Source organism: Lepidochelys olivacea, assembly GCF_965140295.1.
Source record: "Lepidochelys olivacea isolate rLepOli2 genome assembly, chromosome: 8".
NCBI classification, from domain to species: Eukaryota; Metazoa; Chordata; order Testudines; family Cheloniidae; genus Lepidochelys; species Lepidochelys olivacea.
The window spans coordinates 74,641,862-74,667,651 of NC_140418.1; the positions used below are offsets into that span (position 1 = coordinate 74,641,862).

A 25,790-nucleotide genomic window follows, 5' to 3' on the forward strand; every position below is an offset into this window, starting at 1 on the left:
CTGTTCAGAATTGGAAGGAATTGAGTGAGATCTTAAAAGAGAAATATGCAATGACGGAATTAAATTACAAGCATTAAAAAAACAAATGGGACAAACATGATCTCCAGCTCATTTTCTTGCAAATATTCTCAATACTCAGTACCAGAGTCAAACTTTAACTGCTGAAGAAGAGGAGTTGGCTATGACATGGATATCCAGCAATCATCCATCCATAATGCCAACTATAATAAACTTCAGAGCTAAGGGTGAACCATTCAAGAAATATATGTTTGCTGATGATGTTTTAAAGAAAGTCAGACCAGTGAACTGGTGGAGGTCACTTAAACTCTTGGATTCAGAGACTGTTGAAGTGATCATCTCACTTTTAACAGCAAAAACAATAAGGAGTCCTTGCGGCACCTTAGAGACTAACAAATGTACTTGGGCATAAGCTTTCGTGGGCTTTTAACAGCAGTAGCTTCTTCTGCCGGTGTAGAAAGAATACATAACGTTGTTGTTTTAGCCCTGGTCTACACTAGGACGTTAGGTCAAATTTATCAGTGTTAAATCAATGTAAACCTGCACCCGTCCACACGATGAAGCCCTTTATTTCGACTTAAAGGGCTCTTAAAATTGATTTCCTTACTCCACCCCTGACAAGTGGATTAGTGCTTAAATCGGCCTTGCCGGCTCGAATTTGGGGTACTGTGGACACAATTTGACGGTATTGGCCTCCGGGAGCTATCTCAGAGTGCTCCATTGTGACTGCTCTGGACAGCACTCTCAACTCAGATGCACGATTGTCTGCCGTTGCTCTGACGCAGGGAGGGGCGACTGACGACACGGCTTACAGGGTTGGCTTACAGGGAGTTAAAATCAACAAAGGGGGTGGCTTTATATCAAGAGTATTTCAGGCAGGACTTCATGGAGGGTTCCAATAAGAAATGGTGCACCTAAGTTATTGTTCTTATTGGAACAAGGAGGTTAGTCTGGCCTCTGATTGATACATGGCTAGATTTACCTCGCTGCACCTTCTCTGTGAGTGACTGCAGTGTGACCTAGAGGAATGAGTCCCCTAGATGGGGGACGAGGGGGGGGCTTGCAAATGAGTACAAAACAAATCTGGTCTATTTCTTGTTTTGATACACTCCATCTATCTTTTACATCTTTGGCTGGCAGCAGATGGTGCAGAAGGACTGCATGCCATCCACATCTCAGGGCTGCTCGGCAGAAGATGGTACAATAGGACTGCTAGCCATCCTCATCTCTTGCCTGCCTGGCAGAAGATGATGCAATACGACTGCTAGCAATCCGTATCACCTGCCTGCTCACCATAAGATGGTTCAATAGGACTGACTGCAGGACTAAAGAGAATGACCTGATCAAGTCACTCCAAATTTAGTCCCTGCGCCCATGTCTGCCCAGGCGCTCCTGATCGACCTCACACAGGCGACCAGGAGCACCTCGGACATGACGATGACGGCTACCAGTCCTATTGCACCGTCTGCTGCCACAAGGCAATGGGTTGCTGCTGCTGTGTAGCAATGCAGTACCGCGTCTGCCAGCACCCAGGAGACATACGGTGACAGTGAGCTGAGCGGGCTCCATGCTTGCCGTGGTATGGCGTCTGCACAGGTAACTCAGGAAAAAAGGCGCGAAACAATTGTCTGCCCTTGCTTTCACGGAGGGAAGACGGGAACGGGGTCCTGACAATATGTACCCAGAACCACCCGCGACAATGTTTTAGCCCCATCAGGCATTGGAATCTCAACCCAGAATTCCAATGGGCAGCGGAGACTGCGGGAACTGTGGGATAGCCACCCACAGTGCAACGCTCCGGAAGTCGACTCTAGCCTCGGTACTGTGGAAGCACTCCGCCAAGTTAATGCACTTAGAGCATTTTCTGTGGGGGGACACACACTTGAATATATAAAACCAATTTCTAAAAAACCAACTTCTATAAATTCAACCTAATTTCGTAGTGTAGACATACCCTTAGTTAAATAAAACAATTTAAATGTCTGTCTGGTGATCTTCTCTTCCTAATACAGCATGGCAAGAAAATCCTCCAAATATTAATGATTAACCTGTTGAACTGGAGATAGTTCACCTCCCAATGACTTCATAAATACCTGCTCCAATTAGCTTTGATAAATGAAATAACCAAACAATTATTCATTTTCTGATATAGCTGTAAAAGTATTCTGAAAAGTTTTCAAAATAAATCACTTTAAAAATGTATAGGGTGTATCTTCCAAAAATGAAACCTACATCTATCTGTGAGTTGTGAAGAATATATATTAAAGGTTGTAACAACCAAAAAAAATGCACTTTTATGTAGAAATCCATGATTAAATCAAGTCTTCCTGACTAGTGATTTAAATTGTAATTTAAATCAATGTGATTTCAAATCCACCCTGGTGAACATGGACACTGTGAGGTACCCTAATTTTTTTTCTGATCAAAGGCAGAAGTGAATTTCAGAACCCAGACCTCTCATATAGAAAACACAATGCCCTGAGCTCTCACAATTCAGATGGGGGACCATTAGCAAGTTAGCAACTACTTTCAGTGGTCAGAATGGTACACAAGGAGAGAATCGCCAGAACCCAAACCACATAGGAGTTTATAAGTGGAAGACCCATGCATTACATTTAGACCAGAAAAAAAACTGATAGCCAGTACAATCTACACAATACAACTGTTGTGTGTGTCTCATGCAAGTATATTTAACTATGCTTTTATCACCCAGGTACCTGCATACCTAAGAACATCACTAATGGAACAAGATGTCATATTCTCCACTAGCTGAAGTTTCCATGTGATCTTCAACAGTAGCCCCACACAGAGTGCACCAGTGTCGTCCAGCAGCTCCCACTGGCCCAGAGCAGCAAACCGCGGCCACGGGGAGCAGCGATCAGCCGAACCTGCGGACGCGGCAGGTAAACAAACCGGCCCAGCGCGTTAGGGGCTTTCCCTGCACAAGCGGCGGAACAAGTTTGGGAACCACTGGTATAGTGGACTGACCTCTCATTTCATCCTTAAAGTGGCTCCTCCCAGTCAGACTCAAGACACATTGGCAAGGAATTCTGGGGAGAGGGGCCTTCACCAGCGAGCATGCCCAGTGCCACTACACACATACACAGATTAGACAGGCAAACAGAAGCAGGTGGGTGAGGAGGAAGAAAGCTTTATTCATACAAGTATCTGCAACAGCAGCAGAGAGGAAAGAAACCTTGCATGGTGCTTTCTTTACCCTTGTGTGTCGTCGTCCCCGGATCTTCTGCTCCCAGTACCAGCCCTGCCTCTAGGACTGAGCCCCTCCTACCCAGCCCATAGGAGTTTTTTTAAGCGCAAGATCACTTTCTGAATTTAAGTGCAACCCAAGATCTACCCTGCCCCTTCCCTGAGGCCTTGCCCTGCTCACTCCATCCCCCCTCCCCCCATCGCTTGTTCTCTCCAACCCTCACTCACAGTTTCACCGAGCTGGGGAAGGGGGTACTGGAGGGGGTGCAGGCTTTGGAGTGTGGAGGGGGCTCCGGGCTGAGCCTGGGCAGGGGTACAGGAGGGGATGAGTGTGAAAGCTCTGGGACAGACTTTGGGTGCAGGAGGGGGGCTCTGGGATGGGGTGGAGGTTGGGTTGCGGGAGGGGGTTTGGGGTACAGGCTCCACCAGGGGGCTCAATGATGGGACAGGGGGTTGGGATATGGGAGGGGTGCAGGCCCCTGTTGGGCAGCACTTACCGCAGGTGGCAGCGCAGCAGGGCTAAGGCAGGTTTCCTGCCTGCCCTGGTCCCACTCCTGGAAGCTGCCGGGACATCCCTGTGGCCTAGGGGGGCTGTGTGTGTGTGTGCGCGCACATGACTCCGTGCACTACCCCTCCCCTCCCGGCCAATGGGAGCAGAGCCTGAAGGCAGGAGCAGCGCCTGGAGACTCCCTATCCCCACACAGGGGCACCATGCTGGCTGCTTCCGGGAGTGGTGCAGGGCATGGGCAGGCAGGGTGCCTGCCTTAGCCCCGCCGGACTTTTAGCAGCCACGGGTTGGTGACCACTTAGGTTTACCACCTTTCAAATGCAAAAAGCCCAGCACCCCCACTACAAGGCAAGCCCGCTGCAACCTCAACCCCCAACCACAAGGCAACTCTGCAACTCCCCCTTCAACAGCCACTTATAGTATTTAAGGAGATAACACATACATAAGATTGAGAACATCCCAGGCTCCTCACTCTAGCTGACTCACCCCCCGCCCCCCTCCCACACAACACACACGCGGTGGGCTTGCGCGTCGGTGGGCCCACAGCTACAGTATTATCAACAGTTATGATCTGTTATCGCTTAAACTGCAGAAGTGGGACCACTGCTGCATCTGTAGCTGGGCACAGAAACCTGTAATATTAGCTATCCCAGTGTATTGTCCGAATAGCGCCAGGCTTTAGACCCACGGAAAAAAGCCCAAATTACATTATTTGTCTGGCAAATCCGTTAAAAAAAACACACACACACACACACACACACCACCAGCCAAGCCAGTCAAACACCAGTCCGGGAACCCACCCCGGCTCCTCGGCCCCGGAGCGCAGCACGTCGCGCCGCTCAGCAACGCAGCTCTCCACTTCCCCATGCAGCCCCCGGCTAGGCAGGACCAAGAGCAGCAGCGGCGCCGCCACCGGCCCTGGCCTGGGGATCCCGCCGAGCCGGGCTCGCACTGTCCCCGCAGAGTGAGACCCGGGCCCACCTTGCGGGAGCCCCGTGACCGTGCAGCCCAGAGCCCCCCGCCTACCTTCCCCAAGTAAGGGGGTTGGCTCACCGCCAGGAAAGCCCCTGTAGAGCAGCGTCTTCCCGCACCCCCTCGGGGCGCGCTGCTGAGCTCTCTCGAGGGCACTTCGCGCTCTAAAGCGGTCCCGAAAGGCGCCCCGTCCGCGCCCGTTCGTTCGAACCGCGCGGGCCGTTACATTCCGAGGACAGCAACAGCCCTAATTCTCCTACTACGCATGCGTATTTCACCGTCCCTCCTCTCCCCCCCCCCACCGCCTTTTCCTTCCCGCCTGGCCCCCAGGGAATGGAAGCCTGATGTCTGGGCACATCCGCCCACTTCCACGGGCATCGAACTACATTTCCCACCACATGAACGTTGGGGGCGGTCCTTGAAGAAAAGCCTCCCTTCCCTTTGCCGGCTGGCAGCGCGGTAGCTTCCTCCCTGCCGCGGGAGCCTGACGGGGCGGTGGAGGGGCGCGCTCGCCGGGCGATGTTGAGAGCGCTTCCGGGGCGTGGCTGCCGCGACGCGATTGGGCCGCGGGCACGGGCTGCTCCGCCCCGGGGCCGGCTGCTCTCGGCCGCAGCCGCCTCGGGGGCGCTCTGGCAGGCTGGAGTCACGCCCGCCTCCGTATCCGCGAGAACGTCCTGTTCCTGTCAGCCGCGGGCTGGGCAGAGCCGGAGCGCGCCGTGCCAGGCCCAGCGCTGCCCGCGGGGATGGGGACAGCGTCCCGCCTGCTCCTCCTCCTCCTCCACAACCTGCTGCTGCTGCTGCTGCCGCCGCCGCCCGGCGCCTTCGGATTCGTTCCCTCCCTGGACAGCGACTTCACCTTCACGCTGCCCGCCGGCCGCAAGGAGTGCTTCTTCCAGCCCATGCGGCAGGGCGCCTCGCTGGAGGTCGAGTACCAGGTGAGGGGACCCGGCTCGGGGCGAGCCACAGTGGGCGGAGCCGGCCCTGCATCCTCAGCTGTGAGCGTGGCGGAGAGCAGCTTTCCCGCCCGGCCTTCTCGGTGTGCCGCCTTCGCTGCAGCCGCCTCCTGCGGCGCCAGGCGGGAGCGGGCCCTGCAGGCTGAGCAGGGCTGGGTGCTCTCGCGGCGCGGCCTGCAGAGGCTACCTGGCTCCGTTGTCAGGAAGATTTATTAGCCAGGCATAAAGCTCGTTTCCGGACCCCGCGTCCCAGCGATTGGCAGTAACGGGGTAGGGGGAACCCAGGAGTCTTCCTGCCTGTCACTGGGGTTACTGGGTGGGCAAATAGGCCTGGGAAAGGCAGACGGGACAGTGAGGTTCAGCCTAGGGTTTTATCCCTCCAGGATTGTCCTGGAGTCTGTGGGAATTAAAGGCTATATCATGTGATGAAACCTCCAGGAATAAGTCCAACCAAAACTGGCAACCCTAGTTCAGCCATCTCAGAGGTGCGTCTGGAAACCAGCCCCCACCACAGGATGGAAACTTTTAGCCAAGGGGAAAAATCAAGGAAAATGCTAGATGGGCCTCTAATGTCCACACTGGACTGCCAGGAGCTCAGGTTCAAATGTTATGCAAACGATCCTCACACAGCAAACTTCCCGACCTAACTATGTGTGTCTTCCAGAGTTTGAAGGACTAAGCAGATAGTAGCAGGCAGGCAAAAAGTTAAGGTCCTTTTTATGCTGCTGAGGCAATTATGTGTGGAGGTCAGACTAGATTATCATTGTGGTTCCTTCCGACCTTAAAGTCTCAGTCTAAAAGTTAGTTAAAGCAAAACAATGATGGGGTCTGTTTTAGGCAGCAGATTGCGATGTATAGTCCAGCAGGGTTAAAGTTAGTAATCAGCCTCCTGCAGTTCCATGCAAATATGTAGTGTTCTCTGCTCTTGCTCAGTTTCTGTTGTTTTTCCCCTCCATCAGTCTGTATGATCAGCTTTATAGCTTGCCATACTTCTATAATAAATTAGCTGTTGACTTATAGGGTCTGTTTACACAGATTTTAACAATGTTTGCAACTAGGTTCTAACTAATACAGTTGACTCCTTACACACTCTGTCCACCCACAGCTCACTAGTAGGTAATTCCTAACTGTGTGGCTGTGCCATCTTTTAACCTTGTTGTCACACAAATGCCAAGATGCAATTAAGGCTAACACAATTCTTCTGTATAGCTAGGACTGCTTAACTTTACTTAAATTAGCAAATCTTCCTATATACAAAGGTATGTTGAAATGTGAAAAAACTCTCACAATTCTCAGACCTGCCTTCAGATTTCTGTATTTTTTTCAGATGCACTTACACAATAAATGGATAAAGGACAAGAACAGTTTCTTTCTGACTGAAATTCTCCAAAGACATGTTCACAATATAGTAAAACAATATGAAATTGATACAATGTGCTCAGATGATATCGCTATATCAAAGTTATATCACTACTTATCTTTCATTCTGGTCACCTTTTTCCTTAATTATTTTCTTCCTCCTCCCTTTCAGTAAACCTCCAATCTTGCATCTACTGAGGTTATTGAAAGTTGTGCTATTGACTTCAGTAGGAGCAGGATTGTGTCCTGAGTGAGGAAGGTCTAGTCTGCACTTAAAAGTTGTACCAGTTTAACTCTCTTGAGTAAAGGTGGTGTTTATAAATAGTTATAATGATAAAAGCCCTAGTATGGACCAGTAATACCAGTATATAGATGGCTTATACCAGTATATTTATTTTCCTTTCCATGTGGGAATAGCTATGCCAGTATAAAGAGCCCCTTTATACTAATATAACTGCATCCATACTGGTATAGTTAAAGCAGTACAACTTTTTAGTGTTGATAAGCTCAAAGGGTTTGATCCTGTGACATACTAAATGCCTTCAATTCCTTTTAACTTTGATGAGAGATGAGAATGCTCAGCATCTTGCTGGATTGGGATCCTAAATCTGCAGTACTTCCCTGACAGGCAGAAAACCACTGGAATCTCCTTTTCTGTGGCTGTAACTAGCGTGGTGAGTGTGCATGTCTCCTGCACTACAAACTCTGATCCTGGAATTTGAAACTGTGTAGCATCTTTCTGGCAAAAACCTGGTTCTGGTTAACTTGGTTTGAACTCTAGGGTTGATGAATTCACCCTTTAAATTCTCTCTGTATCGATTCCTTTACATAAAGTGTTTCTTTTCAACAATTCAAACAGGAGTTTTTCTTTTTTCTTTTTTTTTTTTTTGGCTGACTGCACAGGTTTTAGACGGAGCAGGATTAGATGTTGACTTTTACTTGGAATCTCCAAAAGGTGAAATTCTAGTTTTTCATCAGAGAAAATCAGATGGAGTCCACACGTAAGTCTAAAATCTCCAAACTTGAACTCAGTATTATATACAGCAGTATTATAGTTGCTTCAAACAAATACAAAACTTAGAATTGAGTATTTAAAATCATGGTTTTTCTTAACAGTTGTAAAAACTGGTTGTATTGTTAATCTAAATAATTTCATGAATGTAGACTATAAGAAGCTTGTTAGCTTGTAAAATGCTTGATAAATTCACATGCTTCAATTACTTAGTTTATTGTTATATTATAGGCTTTTTTACTAAGCAGCTTGAGCACACAAATATTTCATATATAGGTACTCTTAATTTTGTATTAGTCTATTAATACGTCATAGATAGGCTCCTCCAGGAGTGAAGGATGTTTGACTTGCCATAGTGGTGGTCTGTTTATTGGCAGTCAACAGCCAAGCTCTCCCTATTGTGGAGTTCCAAAAGGTCTTTGCTGCAGGGTATTTTCTCTACTAAAGTAATCTGTTCACTCTTTCAAGTAATCATTTATTTGGCATACTGGCAGTCTGATCTCTTTCCAGGGTTTGGTTTGGTTTTTTAAACTTTGATATCAAATGTACCTTCTCAAATATTTGGGGCCAATATTCATACAATTAAAATTAATTAACTTCAGTGGAGCAGGGACCATTTGTAAAGATGAAGATTCTATCCCCTCTGCTCCTTTTGCAACCAGTGGTCAATTTAAACTTTTAAAGGGTATTTCTATTTTCCATAGCTAGAAGAAGTGGCTGCTGTCTTTTATTTTTAAAAGTGATTGTGAGCATTAATCTTTCAAAGCTTTAATTTTTAAAAAATAAAGTGAAGGAAAGCTACTACTCATCATACTAAGATTTAAGATCATCTGAGTTTGTTTTCTTAGAAAAACTTGTAATTTTCGGTTCTGCTATCTCATTCCCTAGTGTGTCCTTGCATTTCATTTATTTCTATTTATGTATAGCATATCTAATTATTTCTGTTTGCATGACTGTCATAATCACATAAGGAAGAATGTTAAAAAATGTAAGTTTAGAGCCAGCATTAAAAATACAGTGTAGTTTAAAGATGTATGTTTGCTCATATACAGGGTGGAAACAGAAGATGGAGATTACATGTTCTGCTTTGACAACACATTCAGCACCCTTTCAGAGAAGGTGATTTTCTTTGAATTGGTCCTAGATAATATGGGAGAAGGAGAACAAGAGGACTGGAAGAAGTACATTACAGGCACAGACATGTTGGATATGAAACTTGAAGATATTCTGGTAAGTATTCTGCTCTACAGCATCAGATGGTTGAGGTTTAAGAGAATCTGAAAAACTCATATCATCATTCTGCCATGGGAATATGCCTTAGTCTTGTTCTATGTGAGGGCCTGAGCAGCTGGGAAAGAGAGTGATCAGCTGCGTTCCTCATAGGACATTATGTTCACTCTGTCCCGTATTGAGGGGGGCCTGTGGTTAAAGAGCAACATTGGGAATTAAAAGATCTGGATTCTAGTTCCAGCTCTGCCATGGATTTCCTGTGTGGCCCACCACAAGTGATTTAACCTCACTGGGTATGTCTACACTGCAGTTAGACCCCCATGGCTGGCCCATGCTAGCTGACTCGGGGTAAGGTGCTGTTTAATTGTAGTGCAGGTGTTTGGACTCAGGCTGGAGTCGTCTGGCCTCTCAGAGCCTGCGAGGTGGAAGGGTCCCAGGACTTGGATTGCAGGCCGAGCCCAAATGTCTACACCACAATTAACAGCCCCTTAAGCCCGAGTCAGCTAGCACAATTAGCCTGAGCCCTGCAGGCCCAACTCAGCAGGCATGGGCCAGCTGCGGGTGTCTAATTGCAGCTAGACATACCCTAAGTGTCTGTGAGTAATAACTATCATAGGGGAGCTTTGAGTCTTTGCTCAGTGTGATTTAATAAGTTCCTTGGATGAAAGGCACTAAAAAGTACAAAATATTACTATGGTTATTAAAACAGAATCCCAGTGTGCGTGTATAGTGGCAGGTTTTTTCATTGTTTTGTGTCTGTGCTTATGGTGACTTAAGGTTTATTTTCGACCTGGAGCAATTAACTTGATCGTGTACATATAGCATTTGGGATCAAGCTCAAGCTCATTTTGAGTGAGCAAGTGACTTGAAGGCACAAAGAAAGTCATAAATCTGACCTATTTGGTAACTATATATACACAAATGTAAAGTGGCTACCTCTTCATCTTCATAAGATAAGCAAACATATTTCCTAGAGGAACAGCAATAGTGCTGCTGCTGTACATCTCAGTGATGGCTGCACTTCAATGATGGGCAAAACGATTACTACCTACCACTTACTGCATAACATAGTATGAGGCTTAATTAGCTGACATTTGTAAAGTGGTTGGATGATAACTTCTGTATAAATATATATCATCATCATTCTTAGGCAGAAGAGAGAGAGGGGAAGAGAAGTGATCAAACTCACATGCATATAAGCTAGCCCCCATTCCCAAAAGTTGCCCTGAAATGTTGACAAATTTCTCTGCTTATATATGCCTATATACACGGTACTCTTTTGCTTTTCTTCCATGTGGTGTTTTGGTTAATCACAAAGTATATACAGTCCTCGATCTGCCAGAGGATAAATCAGTTTTGCATATTGTTTCATCTAAAGAATCTTCTGTAGCCCTGAGGATTCTTCTACTTGTACGCGTCCACTACCCTGCTACGTAAGGTCCAACAACACAATTTTCTTCCTTCCAAATGAGAGATTGGATGGGAAATATTTCAGTGTGTGTTTATGCCTCACCTTGCACAGTTGGAAGGGACTGTGTATGCAGTAGTCTGAGTCCTTTCACTGGCCACCTGCCTCCCTTCTCCACATTGGAAAAGGGACAAACGAACAATGCCTCCAATAGCTAAAAGGTGGTAATACTTCTCTCAAAGGGATGCTCTGCTCAGTCTCTGTGGTAGAGTCAGAAGCACTTGTTGGATATATCCTTTGATGTGTCTCATAATTATGCTGTTGGATAACTCTTGTTCTCATCTTGCTTAGTGCCCTAGTCACTATATAGTAAATGGGAATAAATAGTAATTAACAAAGATGGGGAAAGAGGAAATAAGTAAAGCTTTAATATAACTAATACTTCTAAACAGTGGCTGAGCTGTTTATCTGAGTAATACAACTGAGGACTCAACCTTGGAGGGATGCAGATGAGAGTTGAGGGAGAGCAGTGTTAATCCACCAGTCAAGCTAATGAGCATGGTATTTTGTTGATGATGAAATACAATGAAGTCAACTGCAGGGAGTGGCTTCCGTAGTTTGTTGAATTGGCAAAGACATTATGCTATGCACACACTATGTCCCAAGGCATTGAGAAAATACCTGGGAGGGATATTATTTTCATGGAGCCCTTGGAAATGTTTCTGTGTCAGTGGCTGGCCCTCATGGCTGCCCAACTATCCTTCTGCCCCCTCCCTCAGCGGGGCGTGCAACTCATAAGCACACTGGAGCCAGCCTGCTCCTAGTTCGAAATCAGAATAACTGAAAATCCTAACGACAGGCACTCCATACACCATTTGCTTTAAGTGGTATCACTGAAACCATATACTGGCTTTACCCTGTCTCCACTGCCTGCATCCCAGTCATAGCCTTTTCCACCTCCCTCGCAACAGCATTCAGTTCACTGTGGGTGTAGAAGCTTGCTCTCATTGCTGTGACAGTTTTTTCAAACTGTTGTATAGGTTCCTCTGCACAAACTTTGAAGCAAATACTGAGTCCTGGACAATAAGGCTATGCCTGTGCTCGTTTCAGTAGCGCTTAGCAGGCTACAATACTGAGCCCTGAATTTACTGAGAAAATAGAGTCCTTCCAAAAAAGCAGAATCAGCATGCACTAAAAATTTATTTACATACCATCTGCTGTCCCACAGACTACTCATCCATGTAGAAAATGATCTAGTTTGTGTATCAGGTCCTATTTCCTATAATAAATGAAAACCAGGTCTTTCTTTCCTAACACAAACCAGAACTTAATAGAATGTTTAAGATGCCAAATCCTTTCCGTATTTATTTTAAATACATTTTAAAATATTGAAAATTAGATTATCCTTCACTTCCCAACAGAAGATAAAGATTATAATTAGAAATATTAACTCTTAATTTCTAAAGGAGTATAAAGATGCAGAGGTGGGATGTTAATGCCACAACTTTTACAAGCAAGAATCTGAGTTAATGTTCAGACAAAGTCTGCCAGTCCTCCTTTTTAAACAGGGGGCCATACAAATACATAGGAGAAACAGTCAACAGTATAAGCAGTAGGAGAACACACTCAAGAAATAAAGTTACCTATTACCTGAACACAGTTTGACTGCTGTGTCAATAGGTGCTCTATAAATAAATAAAAACAACATACTGTATGCTAATGCTAGCTCATTTTGTGTTAAAGGGTATCTTGGTCAGATAATCCAGCTGAGAACAGTTAGCTTTGTTTTGCAGTCCAGTAGTGCAGAATGGAACTGTTCATGAGCCACCTGATACAGATAATGGACCACTCAGATATCTTAAAGATACAGATTTGCAATGATGTTGGTTTGAAGCTGTACATTGTGAAATAGCTTGACTAATTTTGATTATTAAATCTAAATATAGCAGTTTTGGTTTATGTCCATCTAGTTCTACATAAAGTATAGTGCTGGTTTAATCTAAACATTTAATTTAATCTAATTTAATCTAAACATTCAGAGGACAACAGTATGGTGTCTTTCCTCTAATAATGTAGTTGCCATATCAGATGCTTGCTTGACACAGTATATTATAGGACATGGTCACATGGTGCTGGTTGTGAGCACCTCATCTTTGGTCTTCATGTCCCACATGGGTCTGACATAGCCCAAATTTGTTTACTTTTAGGGCATTCTGCTCTAAGTGTCTCTCTTTCTTCAGCGGGTGGGGTCTTCTTTTGTGAAATAGTTGTGGATTATTTTTAATGGATTTGTTAAAATGTCCAGAGCCTGGGATAAATATTACGTATTTAAATTCAAACACATGAAAATATACACAATAAGGCTAAAAAATATTAATGAAAAGTTCATAATGTGTAACATTCATCAGTGAAGTAACTGTTACCTAACCACGAAATGAAAAAATGGTAGTGACACATGCACAAATAAAAACCAGCAATGTGAATGATAGTGTGAGAAGTGTGATATGTATTTATATTAGCAGAAAATGTACTTCTGTTTCCTTCCAAATGATTTTACATTCTAAAAAAACACTATTCTGTTTCTTACCAGGAATCCATCAACAATGTCAAAGCCAGGTTAAGCAAAAGCCTCCAGATTCAGACGCTGCTCAGAGCATTTGAAGCTCGTGATCGAAATATACAAGAAAGCAACTTTGACAGAGTGAATTTTTGGTCCTTGGTCAACTTGGGAGTAATGGTGGTGGTTTCAGCTGTTCAGGTTTACATGCTGAAAAGTCTTTTTGAAGATAAGAGGAAAAGCAGAACTTAACAGCAAGTGTGATCATAGCAATAACCAGAGAGGAGGGGAAAATGCAATAAACTGCTACAGCAAAAGGGACTGGTGTTACCTTGCTGCTTGTTTTGAATAGACATTATAATCAGGTTCTTGATTCACATATGACTAACATGAACAGAATACCTTTGCCCGCATCCTTCCATCTCTGCAAGCGTTACTAACAGTCTTACTGGTGCATCTGTTTTGTTGGTTTGTTGCATTTGTAATGATTCTTACTAGATTATGCATAATACACAGAATGGTGGATCAAATGCAAACCAATGTTAATACCTGCCAGACAGTCATCTTTTCATAGTCACTTGAAAACCTTTTTATGTCCGCCTAAATAATAATTTGTTTTTTTACAAGTTTTTAAATAAGCATTGAGTAAAGTTACAGATGTGCCAAAGGATTGAGGCCCACCTATGTAGGCTATAGCTATTGTAAGTTCTCCATAAATGTAAATGTACAAAATTTCCTTGAGTCTTTATTGTATAGCATAATACAGAAACACTGGGTTAACATTTGTGAAGTGGTTAAAATGAGAAGTTATTTTTTCACTTTTATATATATATATAGTTATATATCTCTCTATATATATCAGCACTTTAAAGAGACAGTTAATGTGAAATTTAGTCAATTTATAAACTAATTAAAAGTAGCATCAGACACTATACCTATCCAAGTCCTTCTGCCAGTTGTTGTGATTGTACAGTCCCATTTTCCTGTTTAGTTGGTTGTTGCTGTGTGAAAGGTCCACTGGAACAGTGATAGTGACCATACAAAGTACAGTCAGATGCACAAAATAAAATGGCATTATTTAATCTTTAGTTATTGTAATCTTAGATATTATAACAGTAGATACATTCAGACAGAAGTGAGTTTTTTCAGATGACTGTGTTCCTTTCATAGTTTTTAGGTAAAATTGTCTGGAAACATTAACTTGACATTAAATGTTTATATACTTCCAAAATCCTTTCTATATTACTAATTTTGCTAAGATGTTTTGCTCCTTGAGGTCAAGCAGGTTTATGCCACAATTTGTAGCAGTTCACAAACTTCAGAGCTAAAGTTGTTTAGCTAAACCCGCCCCACAAAAAAAAACCAACAAATCTGTAGTCACATAACTATTTTCATTCTACTCCCCTGAGTAGTCCTATGAAATTAATGGGACTACTTGCATAAATAAAACAGAATTTGGCCCTAAATTTTGAGATTTATTTGGAGCATGAATTGATTAAGCAAGGTAATGCTCAATCATAGAAGCAGTTTGCTATCTTTCTCAATAAAAAGGCAAGTGGCTTGCATCAAACCTACCATTTCTTTCTGCTGAGGGAGTGGAAAAATACGTCTCATCTGTGCATTTGTCTTCTTTTGTCATAACCATAGTATTTTGAGTGCAGTTTAAGTATTTTGTAATCAGCCTAGATTCAAGCCAAGTGCCAACCCAGTGGAAGTGCCCATAGAAAATTGTGTTAGCTCTGAAAGTCCATGTTAAGACTGCTAGGGCTGTACCACTGTTCACATCAGCTGTCTTTAAAAAGATTTAAAACATTTGGTCTAGCCTAGGTATGCAAGTGTACTGCCTGTCTTTGAACTTGGTGTTAAGAATTGAAACACTACAACTAGACTGTCTCCTTTGTGATCACATCTGCCTGAAGGTCATTATGCTGGAGGGCCCAGCATTATCTCCTATAAGAGGATGGGAAAACATTTTTCAGTGCATGGACTTATTAAAATGCAGTCATTGTGGCAGAGGTGTATTGGCCACTTTTCTCTAGCAGGGGCTATCATATATAGAGATTACACTTTAGTTTCAATTTCAGATGTATGAATGAAGACTAGCAATAACCCTTTTAAATTACTGCTTTTAAGAAAAAAATACTTTAAAAGGTGCTACTGACTATATGACTTCAGGGGCAGCTGGATCTGCCCTCTGTTAGTCTGGGAACATAATATAGTAAATTCTCATTCGATGGGCAAGTTAGTGATAGAAAGGTCTAAGGGAGGTGTCATTTGATCTGTACAAATTTGCAGAATCATAATTTCAAGGTGTTACCCTCTGTGGTGTGGGAAGAGGGATTCATTGTTCGTCCCCTCCCAGCTCCTCCAATTGGTGGACATTTTGATCATAGTGTCATTGGAAATGGGTCAGGTTTGGAATCACACTTCACAGAAGTTGTGTGAAATACTATGCGCTCCCAAATCAATCTTGCAGCTCATCAAATGCTCACAACCCTGCAAATGTTTGGCCAGCAGCCTGCCTTGTACAGAGATGCGGGAGGGTGGCACAGACAAGGATCAATGTGACATGTCTAGCAGTGCTGCTCTAGACTGAGACAACACTGAGGATGACTTTGATGAATAAATGTTTTCAGTTATAAGTGTCAAGGCTAGATTCTTTATGATTGCCAAAGATCAATCTCTTTACTTAAGCCATGCATCCCTGTGTTAAATCATAATTAAAAAAACATTTTCTCAAATATATACATAATTGTTCTAGGTTTGGTATGTTGATGCCATTGTGTTCGTGAGAGAAAGGGCTTCCAAATGATACCCAACCCGTAATCCATTTCAAATGACTTTTGTACTATCAAAATTCCACCAAGTGGGGGGGGGAGGGGGAGCACTGAGTCCCTCCTGCCATGGTGCAGAGGGTGACACCATTGAACTTATGAGCCTGGAGATTTTTACAAATTGAATTACACCATCCTTACCTTCCTTTCATTAACTTGTCCACAGAATTACACATGCTCCCACAGTGTATTGGATACATCTGTAGTTCTCACCCTTTCCAGACTACTATATCCCTGAAGCCCAAGCCCTGCCACCCAGAATTGAAACATGTAACTTAGCTGTGTGAGGCCCTGGGCAATTGCCCTGCTTGCCACCCCTTAACACTAGCCCTGACCTTGCAACTTCCCTAAACCTATGCCATGTCCCCAGGTTGAGAAACTGATGTAGATGAGTTAATGTACCCTGGAAGACCTCTGTGTACTCCTCAGGGGTATGCGTATCCCTGGTTGGGAACCATGGGATACATCATTCTTTTGGGTAGGACTCCCTTCAGAGCATTCTTTTGGGTAGGACTCTCTTCTCCCTTAATTGATGAGTGGGGCAGTGGTAAGCACCATGAGGTATTCCATTTCTCCAGGGACTTAATGCCCTATACCTAAAGTATTTGCAGAACAGGGAACAAGTAGTAAAAAGATCTCCTCTAGGCCTGGTCCAGAGCTCATCGAAGGCGTTCAGTGGAATGGCTCCCACTGACTTCAGTAGGCTTTGGCTCAGGCTCTTTTGAGTACAGGCAGACCCATGTTCCTAGGGCTCTGTCCTTTTAATAGAAGATAGAAGTGATGCGGCCTTAAATGTAGCACCACAAATGTGATGCTGCACCACAGCTGTGAAATGCTGCATTCTTTCCATGAAGCTGTGACTAAGAAGTCTACCTCTGACGTTAGGCTACTGTATTCTAGCTCTTAACTCGGTTATTAGAACAACCCTTCCTATTGTAACTTCTTCTCCATAACAAAATCCCCATCTCATAACAAAAAGTTTTAAACAGAGGATATACTATAGATGCAGCTGTATGAGACTTTGTCAACTGAAAAATATTTATCAGTGGCCATGGGTGAAGGATATGGGGTTCAAACTTAGACACAATAAATGACGTTTTAAATGGGATGTTGGAGTAAATTGTTCTTGTGTTTTGTATAAAAGGTACAAATCAAATATTAACTGAAATAAGGAAAACAAATCTAGTGTGTAAGATGAACTGTTTTTATTCTGTGCTAAGTAATGGTTAAAGTCTGAGGATGTTGAATAAAATTATATGCCAGAAGTTTAGATTTTACAATAAATAAGTCTAAATTTGTGTTTGTGCACACTAATTATAACAGTTGTAGGAAGAGCACTGCATCTTTGCACACTCTACCCTCCGGGCTTGATCCTTTAAAGGGCTAAGCACTCTCAGTTCATACTGACTTCAACAGGATTTGAGGGTGCACAACAGGTCCATGACTGCTCAGTATCTTGCAGGATTGAGCCTTAAAAAGAACAAGCATTGTAATACAGACTGATTGCGTAGCACACAGCAAAGCTTCATGACTTCCACAAGGTCAAAGCAAGTCCACAAAGCAAGTCATTCAAAGATTGAATTTCCAGAACTACTTGTTCTTTTAAGAGATCGGGTTTCACTTGATAACCCTAGATGGTAACACCTGTAAATTCAATTTAATGGTAAAAGGATTAGGAATGAAACCTGTGCAAAAGATGATTATAATTTATTTTCAAGTAAGATCAATTGACCTTTGAGTTTCTGCCTTGCTTGAAATATATACCACGTTTCTTCTCCAGTGTATAATACTCCCTTGTGACATTTCTTTCCTTAAGAGATGTCTCCTCTAAATTTAGTGGTGAAATTCTGCTCTCCGTTACCCTAGTGCAGAAGCAAACTAACTGACATTGAGCACAAACTCCAGAGTTACAATGGTGTGAGATCAGAATTTGACCCATGTCCTCTAATTCTTTAAACAGTAGGGGGGAGAACCTATAGTTTTGAACCTATATAATGTACAAATCCTGATTGTCATCATGCTTAAAACTTTAAATATTTACATCTTCATTAAATGTTAACAATCTTCCACATATGCATGTGACTGGATAGTAGGAGTAGCACTATATTTTTTTATAAAATACTAGGGTATCACACACTGCGCAATGAAAGCAAGCCGAGATTGTGAAATGAAACATATGTTGCCAGGTGTTTGTGTGAATTTCATCCTGCCTGTGGAACTCAAAACTCCCCCAATATTTTAGGGGAAAGGAAAGTGAAAAAATGCAAACAATTTTTGGAACTCTTTAAGCTTTCAATACTATGTGTAAGGAGGATAGATAGGGTTTAGGAAAAGTAATATGTGCAATCTTAAGGAAATTATGGTAAGGTTCATAAATGCTACTGCAATTGGCTTAGTCTAGTTTCAAGATTGCTAGCAGACAAAACACAGTTAAGAACCAGAGTAACTAAATAATTCTGTAATACAGTGGTCACGGAGGTTACACAATGTGTCTCAATTATTGCAAGATACGATATCCCTTTGACAGTAAACTATTACATTACACAACCATAATACGTGCCAACAGAAATAATCACTGACCTTTTATTCTTCCTCTTGCCATGAAAGAATGCAGAAACATCCTGGCATAAGCTAGAAATTTGCACATGACAAAGCATTCTCTCTCTTCAAAAAGGGGCAATATAGCATTTACCATCTGTTGTGGAAATGCCTCTCCTACTGTTCTAGCTTCTCTTTGCCATGAGCTTGTATGCATGCAAAAGCAGGCAATTCTCCATCTGTTAAATACTTATTGCCAAGTTTCAGGGGATGTGTGTTATAGACTTAACTGGGTGGACTTAGTAGGACAAAAAGGGCTACATATTTCAAGTCAGCAAATACAGTTACGATACTGTATTCAAGAAAAAATGTTTTATACCTCTATAAAGCAACCCGCCTCTCTTCTAAGGAGAAGTGGGCAGGGGAGAAGATGACAAAGGAATTCTGGATTCCCAGTTGAGCTGTTTAGAGTCAGATTTCTAATTTTGAGCTGAATCCCACAGTTCTTACTCAGGCAAAACTCCTAGTGCTATAATCAATTTGAAATTTTTAATTGAATGTTTAAATGTTTAATGTTGATTGAGTGAGAACTGCAGAATTTGGTCCTATGTGATCATAAAAAAATCAGTGGGCCATCTGGCAGCAGGAGTAGGCCAGCTTTTGGGAGGGAAGGGAGGAAGATATTAGTCCAATTTTTTCATTATTTGCAAGAATAAATAAGCTTCTGAAATCACACTCAGTGTCTAGCTGAAAGCAACTGAAAAGAGGTTGGTCATTCATTAGTAGATATCACCAGAACACATGGCCATTGACTGAAGGATTTTGTAGAAATCACTTAAAAGAAAGTAATAGTTAAAAAGCACCATAATCTACCAGAGCGAGGCAAAAAACTACTCTCCTTTCTCAAGAGTATTAGGTAACTTGCTTTGGATCCTGGCAGGCTCATTCAACCATTGCCATCCATGGATGGGGCCTTGTTACCGAGCCTTTTCTATAGTGCCATGTCTGTAGATAAGTCCTGTCATCCATTCACATGCAGCCCCAATCTTGCTTCAGGTTAAGGTAATGAGAGCAGGCTTCTAATCTGTTGGTCTGGAAAATACTCATGATCATAGCTTATGCAGCCAAAAACCTAAGATGCATCTTTCAATATCTAAAATCCTAGACTATTTTCTAGAAAGCTTCACACTGTCGGTTTAATGGACTGTGTGAACAAGGGGCCAGTATCCTGACAGGTCACAGTTACACAAGCCAAATCAGGATTCTTGTCCACAGTCAATTAAACTGCCTACATTGGGCTGAAGAGCATAAAGCAAAGTGTAAGGTCCCTCTGTGGATGCAATATGTTCCCAAGAGGGGACAAGAAAACCTCACACATATCCTACCTCTAAAATGTTTTTCAAAAGAATAATTCTTCCAGTGGTCTCTACATATTTCTAGTTGTGGGGATGGTGCCACAAGGTGCTGAGCTGTGGAATCTTCTACACTACAGCATCCACTGGGGTCATTTGACCTCCCTCCTCCCCTCACAGAGGGTTCTGAGGGTGTGAAAAGGGAACAGCTCCACTTGCTCTCTGTTCTTTCTTAACTGCAAGAAACAATAAGCTTGGATTGCACACAGTGTCTTCAAGTCTTTCCTCATTTGCTGTTTCCTTTCTTCTGTAGCTATTTTTATTTTTAGTGAGTTAGATTGCCTGAAAGTACAGGTTTCTCTAGTAGTAAAAACAAGGGAAAAATTATGCCCATCTGGCACAGGCAGAGTCTGGAAACATGGATGGCAGAGGGGCTCCTCAAGCCCGATCAACTAAATCTGGCAATGTGCAAGTCCAGCATAGAGTCCGGACATCCACTAACTTAATGTCAGCACCACTGTCTCCAAAATGGGAAAGGACAGGAACCGGAGGACTGTTCCCCACAGACAAAGCTGGGCTTTTCTCCATAGACCTATACAGGATCTGAAAACCCACAGTCCACAAAGAAAACCTGTAGAGTTCGCAGGTCCTGACTGAGCATGTTTCATCCCAGGGCTCAAAGGCAGAGCATAACTTTTCCTGCAATTGCTTCTGACAGTTTCCAGAGACCACTGTGGCACTGAGCACCATAACTGAGAGCACAGAAATTGTCTCTCCTGGGCTTTCAGTGCCAACAATGCTAGTGTCCAGGACAGGTGGAGCAGCAGGAAGAAGCTTGCCAGGAATACAGAGGTGAGGAGCATGGAGAGAGGTAGATTGAAACCAAAGCTGGAGAAGAGGAAAGGGTGACAGGAGCTGGCGTACAGGACTCCTTGGACTGGAACTGGACACTGGGGAGGGTGGCAGAGGAGACCTCAAAATGAGAAAAAAGTGGTGGTGCGGGATCCAGGGGATACAGATGTAGAATAAGACTAAAGGCATAAAGAACTTGGAAGCTCTGAGGACTTACAAAGGCTGGAGGGGACCATCCTTGGGATTGGGGGGGGGGGGGAAGAGAGGGAGAGAGAGAGAGCCAGGTAGATGGGACAGAGGTGGAAAAGTCTAACCACTGAAGAACATTTCCCTTCAGAACTTGCAATTGTATCCAGGATTCTCCTTATTAAAAGTATCAATGAATATTAAAAGGCAGTATTCACTCACCCCAGAAATCATCTTCATTGGATATCCGGGCTGATATCCAAGTAGTGCCTCTCTTTAGTTTCTATTCGCTTGGCCATCTGAAATCCTGTCAATGTTAAATACATACCACTATATTAAACATCAGGATTTGATCCATTTTGTGTGTAATAAACACTGGAGTATTTTTGCTAAGTAATTTTACATATTTAATATTTATTTTATATAATGTAATATTTAATAACTTTATAAATGTCTGCCACTCCCATAGCAGCTGATTTTAAGATTCCATTTTCCAGATGCCAACAATAATCCACTATTCTTTCAGCTATCAATTGCCTTAAGTTGCCTGCCTAGTGAGCTTCTCCTCAGAAGGCATATAAAGCACTGAACATCTGCAGGAACCGAACAAACATTTAACTTCTTGCCCATCAGTTAAAAGAAAAAAAAATCCTCATCAAGCTCCTGATTAACTTCAGTAACATTTGCAGGCTGATGGTGTCACAAAGAGGCAGAGGCAAACTTGGAGTAGAATCTCAGTAGAATGAATGTAGATACTTACCATTAAGGTTCTATGTAACGTTGTTAGATACAGTAATTAGCAGTGAGTTCAGGCAACTAAATTAATAAACTATTCTAATGAAAAAATGTGTACATAAAAGGGAAGTCAACCTAAAATGTTTATCTAGCTCTGGGCAAGATACTGTAGGCTTGGTGTCGCAGTAACAGGGCTACCTGCCCCTCGGCCCTCTGACAGCATCCCTTCAGATGTCAGGCCTTGTGCCTCTACCTTGCCTGGGGTAGAATTCTGCAGTTGTCCTACTCTTAGACTGGGCCCTTAACTACCAGTACTCTGTATCAGTTCCTACCCTGCGGGTCCTATTGTGTTCAGGCACCTGTGGTTCTTCCCTTTGGGGGCCTGAGACCAGTGGTGCACAGTGATCAGTCAGCCTAAGTATTGATTAATGTACAGCAGGAACAAAGCATTTAGAGAAGCAGGATTTTAAAACAGTCTGTGCACGTCTATCTTGCCTAAAGGCTTATCATCAAAGTCAGAGTTTCTCACAAGCCTAGGACTTATCAGGCTGAGGCAGTTAAGGCACAGCAGTTCCATGTGCACAATATCATATCTGACCACCTCTGACTGCCCCAACCTGCTGGATCAGGCACCCACTTTGCAGCTGAGTGAACTGGAGGTGGTCTTTCAGTGTGAGACAGAGCAAGACTTAAAGTCATGATGTTTAGGTTTGTAGCGAAGCATCTTAACCACTCAGCTACCACACCTCTGTCCCTTAATAGTAACCTAGACAAGCCTAACCTCTTTAGACACCCACAGCAGGTTGTGTTTCAGTTTAACTGCCCCCTCTTAAGAGAGGATTCCTTTTCAGAGCTGCTAGAGTTCATAGGCCATTTGCCATCCTGGCAATGACTCTTAACAACTCTCAAGCCATTGCTGTTAAGTGGCTGATCTTGAACCATCTTTCCTTTCCTGTTGGTTTTCCCCAACAGCCCCCTGTTGCATTAAAACAGATTCGTAAACATCCCAAAACTACAGGTAATCATATACCTACATGCAGTATTCATAAATTATTACAGAGCAACTCCAAATCCATCACAGTGCAATGCTATACATGTGTCTACCGCTACTGTAGAGTTCATCGTACAATAGAGTTAATTCTAAATACTTATGACTATTACTCATAACCTAGGACTAGTATAATTTGTGTATGTATAGACTGAAAATTGGTTTACAGAAGCATAGTTGGGCACAGGCATATGTCTGTTCCCTAAGATTTCAATTCAAGTTTGCATTCACGATTTATTTTTTTTAGCAAAGAAGTTTCCTTTTTCCAATCTGCCCAAATGTAACAACAGAGGTGGGGGGGGGGGGGAAGAGGGGAGTTAGTGAAACAAGTCTCCCAATGGCACAGGCAACCGTCCACCAGAAAAAAGCTTCAACATTATTTGACTTGGCCAACTGCCTCTTAATCAAGCCAAAACATGGGCCAGCCACTGGAAAACTGACTGCACAGTCCAGGTGAAATGAGAAAGGTGGCACAACTCAGTGTCATGAGCATAGTTCAGTATTGCATTCACTCACAGTCTCTCCTTATGTACACATATACACACCTCCTCTATACCCTCTGGCAGTGACATTTTGTAAATGATTGTAGGGGAAGGAGAGAGATCCTACAAGCACCAGTCACTTCTCTCTTGCTCCTGGTGCTGGTGCCTGAGCTACGTTCTTCCCAAGATGGGGGCAACACATTGCCGTCACCCAGCATACTGGGGTCTCTATCCATATCTTCACTGCTACCTTCAGGACTGGCACCTAATTCCCCCTCGCTCCCATTGGCTGCCCCATATAACTGACCACACTGCCATATTAAGGGCTGTTCTCAGTGACCCAGGCCCTATCTTATCACTATGGCAGCCATGCACAGCTGCTATTTTCCCCTGCTTCATTCCAAACCTTCACTGTTTGCTATCATCCAGCTCCTCCTTTCAGTGAACCTGCACATCCAACACTAACTGCTCCTCACTGTCTGCCACCCACCTAACAACAGCTGCATCTCCACACCGCATGTGCCTGTCTGCTTACATAAATAGCTCGTTGTTAACTGATTAATCTTGTATCAGATTGACTCATTATTGATTTAACTGGTTCACATTTAGTGATTATTTGCTCAACTGTTTTCTAATTATGTCCATCTGCTATTCAACCAGGCTCTCACCCCACCCTTCTTTTTGTATTATAGCTGTGACGGTGCACCCCATAAGGCTTTATGGAAATATATTTATGAATATATATATGACATAACTGGAATATGTTTTATGCTATATATGCCATGTAACATATCTATGTAAAGGGTATGATCTACTGAATATATTCATCCTATTTGTATGCATATGTCATTGCTGTATTCAAAGTTATGAATATTGGCTGTATACTTGTTTGATTTTAAATAGCCTTAGTAAGGCATTTGGTCAGCTTCTTTAGAAAGGAATTTGCAAGTTAAGTGTCCAGTCAAGAAGCACTTAATGCACAATGGATCTTGGAAGGCTCCAATACGCATAAGAAGTCTACATGAGGATGATCAAGGTAGCATGTGGACAATGGCTGCTGCCTGTAAAAACTGAGTCATGCATGGACATGTGACTTGGCCATGTGACTCCAAAACTCCATCTTGGAGCTGGACTTTGCATAGGAGAGAGGAGGGGGTCTCCACCCACAAGAAAAAGAGTATTTAAACTTCTGGGAGACACCTCCATTTTGTCTTCAGCTGGCTTGAGATAGCCTCTTCACCCCCAAGGATACCTGAAAGAAACTGGAACAAAGGACAGTAACTACAGGGGGTGTGAGTGATCACTGGACCCAGACTAGAAAGAGACTAGTCTATAAAAGGAAGCTTACTGAATTCCTCTGAGGATGAGGTTTTTATCTATATTCAGTTTTCTTACTGTATTAGACATAGACTTGCATGTTCTATTTTATTTTGCTTGATAATTCATTTTGTTCTGTCTGCTATAACTTGAAACCACTTAAATCCTACTTTCTGTATTTAATAAAATCACTTTTTATTGATTAACCCAGAGTATGTATTAATATTGGGGGGGAGGGGGGAGAACAGCTGTGCATATCTCTCGATCAGTGTTACAGAGGGCAAACAATTTGTGAGTTTACCCTGTATAAGCTTTATACAGGGTAAAATGGATTTATTTGGGGTTTGGATCCCATTGGGAGTTGGGCATCTGCGTGTTAAAGACAGGAACACTTCTTAAGATGCTTTCAGTTTAAGCCTACAGCTGTTAGGGGATGTGGTTCAGACCTGGGTCTGGGTTTGCAGCAGGCTAGCGGGTCTGGCTGAAACCAGGCAGGGCACTGAATTCCCAAGCTGGGAGGGCAGGGAAAGCAGGGGCAGAAGTAGTTTTGGCACATCAGTTGACAGCCTCCAGGGGGTTTCTGTGATCCAACCCATCACAATAGCATCTACCCTCTTCTCCCAATAACAGCTCAGTTTCTCTTCTATCCTTACCCTCATTTCCAGCCACTCCTCTTCCACTCCCCATCCCAGTCTCCATGCCCTACCTATACAAATCCAGATTCCAAATTCACACCTGCCTCAGATGACTTGCCTCAAACACTGCACTCCCCCCCTCCTCACTCACTCACCCACCAGAACAGCTATGTTTGATCTTGTCTTGACCAAGCACTGCTCTGTGATCTCTCCATCACGGAGTTCCCCCTCTCTGACCAGAATCTGCTCTTTTTAAATATTGCCTATTTACCACCCACTCCTGCAATTTCCAGTCCAATCAATTTCTTCCATTGACATGGGTGTTTGATACTTACTCCTGAGGGCATTCTGCACCAAAAAATTAAAAATTCTGTGCAGTCTTTTAAAATTCTGCAAGTTTTATTTCTCAATAAATGCAGAGGCTCCAGCATGGCACTGGTGAACACAGGCCACTAGCTGCACAAAGGTGGGAGATCACCCTGCAGCCACGCCAGGGCCACAGACTCAGCAGTGAGGCTGCACCCGACCCTGACACAGCACAAGGTCTGGACCTGCGCCAGAAACACACTGGGGCTCTGCACCAGGCT

At 43.3% G+C, this 25,790-nt stretch overlaps 2 protein-coding genes across 4 annotated transcripts in view; one reads left to right on the plus strand and one right to left on the minus strand.

The window, feature by feature from the left end:
• Positions 1–5,189, minus strand: part of CCDC18 (coiled-coil domain containing 18) — a 71,363-nt gene extending 66,174 nt beyond the window's left edge. The window contains exon 1 of one of the 3 annotated variants that reach the window (XM_084637162.1): positions 5,101–5,189. The gene's annotated coding sequence lies outside the window, so the exon portion shown is untranslated. Of the gene's footprint in view, positions 1–4,759; positions 4,968–5,100 lie in introns of those variants that run through there. The other 2 variants (XM_084637160.1, XM_084637161.1) reach the window with 2 other exon arrangements.
• Positions 5,190–5,328: 139 nt separating this feature from the next.
• On the plus strand, positions 5,329–14,306 carry TMED5 (transmembrane p24 trafficking protein 5). The gene is made up of 4 exons (XM_084637166.1): positions 5,329–5,640; positions 7,921–8,018; positions 9,082–9,259; positions 13,258–14,306. Exons 1-4 carry the CDS (start codon positions 5,449–5,451, stop codon positions 13,474–13,476), a joined length of 687 nt encoding a protein of 228 aa, XP_084493292.1. The 5' UTR covers positions 5,329–5,448; the 3' UTR covers positions 13,477–14,306.
• Positions 14,307–25,790: the final 11,484 nt, after the last annotated feature.

Bases quoted from the DNA above. Each gene is read 5' to 3' on its own strand.
- TMED5 (XM_084637166.1), top strand. From the start codon at position 5,449: ATGGGGACAGCGTCCCGCCTGCTCCTCCTCCTCCTCCACAACCTGCTG. The intron at 5,641-7,920 runs GTGAGGGGACCC...CTGACTGCACAG, and splicing joins CGCTGGAGGTCGAGTACCAG to GTTTTAGACGGAGCAGGATT. The intron at 9,260-13,257 runs GTAAGTATTCTG...GTTTCTTACCAG, and splicing joins TGAAACTTGAAGATATTCTG to GAATCCATCAACAATGTCAA.